General features: G+C 32.8%; 1 protein-coding gene across 2 annotated transcripts in view; it reads right to left on the minus strand.

Annotated features, from left to right (window-relative positions):
- Positions 1 to 1,875, minus strand: part of LOC102591585 (TATA-binding protein-associated factor BTAF1) — a 35,256-nt gene extending 33,381 nt beyond the window's left edge. The window contains exons 1-3 of one of the 2 annotated variants that reach the window (XM_006355170.2): positions 1,759 to 1,875; positions 1,316 to 1,515; positions 966 to 1,060 (exon numbers count right to left, since the gene is read on the minus strand). In XM_006355170.2, the coding sequence (XP_006355232.1) occupies positions 966 to 1,060; positions 1,316 to 1,367 (147 nt within the window). In that variant the 5' untranslated portion in view covers positions 1,368 to 1,515; positions 1,759 to 1,875. Of the gene's footprint in view, positions 1 to 965; positions 1,061 to 1,315; positions 1,526 to 1,758 lie in introns of both variants that reach the window. The other variant, XM_015312242.1, reaches the window with a different exon arrangement.
- Between the last annotated feature and the right edge of the window lie 5,098 nt (positions 1,876 to 6,973).

Below are 6,973 nucleotides of genomic sequence, written 5' to 3' on the forward strand. Positions count from 1 at the left end.
CATCCGGATATTGTGTTTTAGTAGGAGGTAATTTGGTGTCGTGGAAGAGTAAGAAACAGAATGTGGTTGCTCGATCTAGTGCAGAATCAGAATATCGAGCAATGGCGACAGCAACTTGTGAGCTAGTTTGGATCAAACAGTTGCTGGGAGAACTAAAATTTGGCAAAGTTGATCAGATGGAACTTGTGTGTGATAATCAAGCGGCTCTTCATATCGCATCAAATCCAGTGTTTCATGAAAGGACTAAGCACATTGAGATTGACTGTCACTTTGTCAGAGAAAAGATACTCTCGGGAGATATTGTTACAAAATTTGTGAAGTCAAATGATCAGCTTGCAGATATCTTCACCAAGTCCCTCACATGTCCTCGTATTAATTACATCTGTAACAAGCTAGGTACATATGATTTGTATGCACCAGCTTGAGGGGGAGTGTTAGAATAGAAATAAGTATTTCCTACTTAGAATAGGAATAGGAATAGGAATAAGAATAGGAATCCTAGTTGGAAAAGGATTCCAATGTAGTGTCTATAAATAGGGTCTCAATGTAACTATTTAGAAATACAATTCAATAATATTCTTTTCATATATTTCTCACAATGCTCATCTGTCCATTAAAATGGCAATGTTTGGAAAAGCAGGCTGCAATTTGACCAGCAAAGTACTCATTTAATTAACCACTCCTATCACTATGTAATGTTCTGTAGAATTGCTTCCTTAAAAAACAAATTTGCTGAAATAAGTTCCCACACTTACAGAAAAAATTTAAAAAGGTAAAACTTTCATAGATTTAGTGCACATAACTCAGGAAAAATAAGGATTTTCTTTTTCGAAAACTTCTAACTTCAAATAGATAAATGTTACCACTTCCGACTCCAACACACATAACCAGTGTATAGCCGCAACACGGAGAAAAAAAATGTAATTTTTGATATAGCTAAAGAAAAACTGCACAGAAAGACATACCTTACTCAACAAAGAGTTCAGGTCCTGAGGATGTGATTTGGCTATTTCACCAATCTGCCTAGCTGCTGTCAATCTTGTTGCTTGAGTTGAACCAGCTTAATTTTGGTTAAAGTTAGCATCAACTCGCCAACATGACTAAAGCAAGAACACAAAACTACAAGAAGAAAGAATAGGTTGCACTGGCTCGTTCAATTTTGCTTTGCAAGTTTTTACAGCATTGGAGGCACAAAATATGCATACAGGCTAAAAATAAATGCCAGCAAATGAAAAGCCTAATTAGCTCTTTTTCCCTGTTAAGAGGTCAAAGCCAGTGTATATAGTGAAGCATGGTAACAAAATGCAAAGGATACTGTCTAATAAAGTAAGTAGGCGATTAAGCCGTGACGATTGCTGCTGAGCCATACTTCCTCTGTTATGCCCTATTCTTCTTCAACGTCAGTTCTCAATTTTGATAAGACTGTCAGCCACCTTCACCACACATCTTCCCCTGTCAATTCTCAGATTCCCTTCACACAATTGCATGTGTCACTCATGCAACGATCTTACTCTCCTACAAACACCTTTAACATCATTAATTCACGATTCAATTCTCCATATACTCGCAACAACATCAAAATACCACCAAATCAAAAAAAGGTTAAATCTTTCACAAACATTCGAAAAATTGAACATGCAAAATCAAATTACGAGATTCATTTAACAGAAAATTTAATACATATAGAAATTGAAGAATGCTACTGATCCAATTTTTCGTATATAAAAAAATTAATGCAGCATACATAGAGAAATGTACCTGGAAAAGGATCTTCTACAGTGACCTATTCCTTGCTGCTGCTGCGTCTTCTTCTTCTTGTGGATTAGGTTGTGGTAGAAGTGAGAAGAACGAGGGTTTCGATTTATGATAACAGAGGGGAAGGCAAGGCATCTTTTTCTTTTTATAAAAGAAAAGAAAATAAAGAAATTTTCTGCGATTCTGATATTTTGACCCGACCCGTATTCGTGATCTACTACCAAATTCCCGAATTTCAAGATGGATCCGCGCACAGCGTGGATCTTTAGGCCCAGACTTGAGTAGCTGGACCGAACAGTGATCTTGTTCATTTTATGGCCCATTACTTATGCTATCTCACTCGATAAGCGTCAAACTAATTTTATCCTGATATAATTTTAGAATAACTTTCAAAAATGACTATAGTTTAAACTTAAGAATCCATAGCTATAATTTAATTAATTAAGTTTCATAGTTACATGTTAGAAGGAAGACAGAGGTGAGCGAAATTGAAAAAGGGAGGAGAGAGGCGAGCGAAATTGGAAAAGGTAGAAGAGACTAGCGAGATTTGGGAGAAAAGTTGTACTACCAAATATAATTGATTTGTATCAATAAATACAATTGTATCAAGTTGTATTAATGAATACAAATATATAAAGTATATATATATTCATAGTGTAATCACTTTGTATCAATAAATACAATTGTACTAAGTGTATACATTTGATCATGTGTTGTATACTCTTTCATAATATAATTGATACAATGTTGTATATTTTCCTCGTTCAGGCTTATTGAGAATCCGAATATGAATCGAATTGATACAATGTTGTATCTTTTCTTTTGATTTGCATATAAAATGTCCCTAATTCATATCAAGCGAGATATAGAGAGGGAATGGATGAGAAAGTGTAAGATGGGAGTAACGGAGGAGAGAGGTGAGCAAGACATGAAAGAGATGTGGGAGAGAGGTGAGCAAGAATTTGAGAGAGGAAAGATTTGCTATAAAATCCTAAATATGTAATTATTATTTTTAAAATGATAGTAGTGTATAGTAAGTATAGGCTTAAGTCATCAACAACCACTCAAAGTTGTCCACATAATTCACTTGTACACCATAACTAGAAGTTGTACATATTGAACACTTAAGCTATTCAAAATGAGTACTTACTGAACATTTTTCGCTGACCATGTCATGAAAAGTGCATTACACAAATATTCAACGTGCAAACTAACATTTTTAGCTACTATATTTTTTTTTATCTCTTTCTTCTTCTTTCTTATATGACCATATTGTCTTCCAACGCTATCACCATTTTCACTGTGCCCACTGCCGTCACCACCACCATTTTCACCGCGCCCGCCACTGCCATCACCATCACCATCCACCCTTCTATTTCTCTCTTATCTCCAACCCCTTCACCCTCTCCCTCACCACATCATATTCATTTGGAAAGCACCACTATACTTTTCAAAAATTAAAAATTTCTTTTTGAAATGGAATTTTCTTCGGCACCCAAACAAAAATAAGATAAAAGGAAGAAAATGGAGGCGAGTTCAGCTACAAACCACAATTTTAAAATCTTTTTAAAAAAAATGAGTACTTTCTTTTTGAAAAAACTAATTTCTTCATTAATTATTGAAGAGATAAGGGATAAAAATGAAGAGATTGAAGAAGGGTTCGATTTCAAACAAATAGTTTCAGAACCCATTATTTAAAGCTGAGAAATCTCTTCACAAATAATTCATTCCACCATTAATGATTGAATGTTCTTCAACTTTCTTTCAAATCTAAGACGAAAAAAGGATAAAAATGAAGAAATTAAAGAAGAATATGTAGTTTCCTATTTCATTTTTTTTTCTTTAAAAAAGCATTTTTGCATTTAATTTGGTTGAATTAAGAGAAACGACGGATTGACAACTGACAATGACAACAGTGGGTGGATGAAAGCAGTTTGAATATAGGAGGTTACAGGGTCAATGGTGGGCGGACATGCCCTTTTCTTTCTTTCTTTTCTTTATAATTTTTTAATTATTATTTTAACTCAAAATGCCACATGTACATCATTAATTTGTCAATTTGTCACGTCATTGCGACTGTGTTACACATATTTTATACTTCTAGTTGGTCGTCACAAATGTGTTCAAATGGTTCAAAATCGAGTTGGTAGAGGTGTTCAATAGGTATAAGGTTAGGTTGAGGTGTCCAAGTGAATTATGTGGACAACTTTGAATGGTCCGTAATTATATAGTAGATGTTTATCTTATTATGTAAGTTTTCCTTAAATTTATTATTTGCTTAAGAGCCCATTTGGGTTAGGCAATTATACATAGGGCAAGTTACCTATTTGGTCGCTCGGTCAAAATAATTACATTCGCTAGTCAAATATATTTAAAAATGTATATATTTATCAAAAAAAATATACATGTATTGACTATTAGTTTGGTGAGTGGCTCGTACAATGTGATTTTTCTTATACTATTTGATAAGTCTCAAGTGTTGAAAAGCATTTTTAATTATTGAAACTAATTTTATAAGTAAATAGTTATGTATTTGAATAAAAATGTTGAAACTAAAAATTAGTCGTTAATTTGTTTGGGAAAAAGAAAAAAATGGATAAGTTGCTTTTGTTATGATAACTAAAAGTACCCTTTAATTTTCTATATAAAAATACATATTTAAGAATATTTTGGTCAAGAAAATGAGGAATGGGGTATACAAGGCAAAGAGGAAGTTCATAATTTAATTTTGGGAAAGGGTATTTAAAGAATTAGAAATAATATTAAGAAAATACAATAATAAACTTATGATGATCAACTTAGGCCTCATTTGTTTGTACTTAATGAAGGTCTGAATTTGAATCATTCAGACTGCAGTTGATTAAGTACGTTTGCTTTTCTTTAAATTTTATCACTTAATGCCTTTTAAGATATCTGATTTGATCAGATCCAAAAGGCAGTATGAATACCATTCAGTTCTTTTAGTTATTAAACTTTGTATGTTTTACCACAAATTCTTTCCTAACCCATGCTCTTCTCAACTCATTGTTGTTGTTGTTGTTGTTGTTGTAGAGAAGTACGCTACTGAAGGCCCTCAAATCACGGAGAAGTTTAGGAGAGAAGAACTAAGAGAACAACATAATTGTACTCACAAGATTCATTAATAAAAATCACATTTTTCTTTTATTTATTTTAATTGCAGTTAATTTTTAAAGCTACAGAAATTTGTTGCGAACAGTTATATTAGTATAATATTTAATTATTATATTATTTAGATTTTATTTTGTGGGACGATATTGGATGTATTGTTGTTGTTGTTGTATTGTTTTAAAATTTAATACATAATAATTGTCAATTCATTATATTCAAAAGTTTTTAAAAGAACATAATTATTCAGTGTTCAAATTATTATTGCTGCCAATTACTATTGTCAATCGCTATCACACTATCTAACACTATCATCATTATAATTACATCCACTATTACATCACCAAATATCAGACACTACTGTATTATGACCGATCTCTACTATAAACCACCTCACAATCACAACTAGCATCATCGCCAACTATTACCAACATATCATCAACCACCACATATTCTTCAGACGCCACCACCACTTTAGATCATATTCACCATCACAAAGCGAACATGAATTATTAGTTTGTAATTTCTCAAATATTGATTTTATTTTATTGAATTTACATATTTCTAATATTTAATTGTTGTTTTATTTCAATTACATATCTATTAAGTTATAAATAAAAAAAATTATGCACATTCAGATGTTGAAAAAAGAAATCTTAATCATTCAGTGTTCATATACAGATACAACACATGTTTATTCAGACGTTTTAATCTTAATGAAAACAAATGAGGCCTTAGTAATTTATCAAACTCATAGATATAAGCCAAAAAACACTTTTATATATATATATATATATATATATATATATAAAGACTTAGGATTGAAATTTTATTTAGACATGTAATTTGAACTTCTTGAATTGTATTTTGTGTCATAACAAGAAAATTCCAAAATTTGTAAAAACTATTAAGATTTCTCTAACCCTTATACAATTTGATCAAATGTGCAAATCACTATTCATAATGTCACGCCCCAAAATAGGGGGCGTAACTGGAACTCGATACCCTATTAGATCGAGTTACCAACTAAAACATAATAGTTAACTAAACTGTGAGACAAAAAGATTGGGCAACACAACTTCTAAAAAGTGAAGCTTGGACCCTGAAGGTCATGACCTGAATGAGACTAAACCATACAAACAATGGTAGACAACCCAAAAAAAATAAAGATGTACTAGCTAGCCGAGAGGCCATAACTGAAGACATACCTACTTACACACTTATATATACATGCCAAGTCTATTGGCTCGAGATTGAAACATATAAAAGAAAACCCAGAATATTGTGTCTACAATAGCCTCTATGAGTGACATAAGGACTGTTGGGACAAGGCCCCGACTATATCCAAACTGTACAACAAAAGTAAACATTATCTAAAAGCCTCAAGATAAGATGGAGCTTACCAACTCATAGTTGAACATGAATTCTAGCGGGTGGGTCAATCAAAATCCCTCCCTGAACTTGCTCGCCCGAAACAAAAAGCAGCATCCCCAAGCAATGGGACATAAGTACGAATAAAAATATACTAGTATGTAAAACGGAAAGTAGCATCATAAATAGTTACTGAAAAAGGGTAATAGAGATACCACCTGAAACTGAAACTCAAATAATCTTCATGGCTGACATTTGACCTCCTACTATTTAAATATGCATGGTATGCTCGTATAATCGTATGTTGTGAATACATATATTGTAACATCCGGCAAATTGAAATAACTAAGAAGAGGCTTAGAATTTGAAAATTTTCATTTTGGAAAGGATTTGAAAAATCTGGAAAATTTTGGCTAAGTATGGAAAAGGTGAGTTTTTGGCCAACTTTGAGCAGTCATAACTTCCAGCTCAGGATGATTTATGAGTAGTTCCAGTTATGGTTGTGAAGCTTGTGGAGTGATCTTTCCAACGCCGCCGAGTTTGCTCAATTCTGAGTTCGTATGAGCGAGTTATGGCCCTTTGAAAGTTGGGCAGTTGACAAGAAAATCCGTCCGGGAATCATTAAGGGCATTTTGGTCTTTTCCCTAGCTATTTCTTTTGAGGATATATTGTTGTGTTAGGCTGATATTTGGATCATTTTGTTCCATTTTAAGAGAGTGAA

The sequence above is a fragment of the Solanum tuberosum genome, unplaced genomic scaffold, assembly GCF_000226075.1.
Source record: "Solanum tuberosum cultivar DM 1-3 516 R44 unplaced genomic scaffold, SolTub_3.0 scf00191, whole genome shotgun sequence".
NCBI classification, from domain to species: domain Eukaryota; kingdom Viridiplantae; phylum Streptophyta; class Magnoliopsida; order Solanales; family Solanaceae; genus Solanum; species Solanum tuberosum.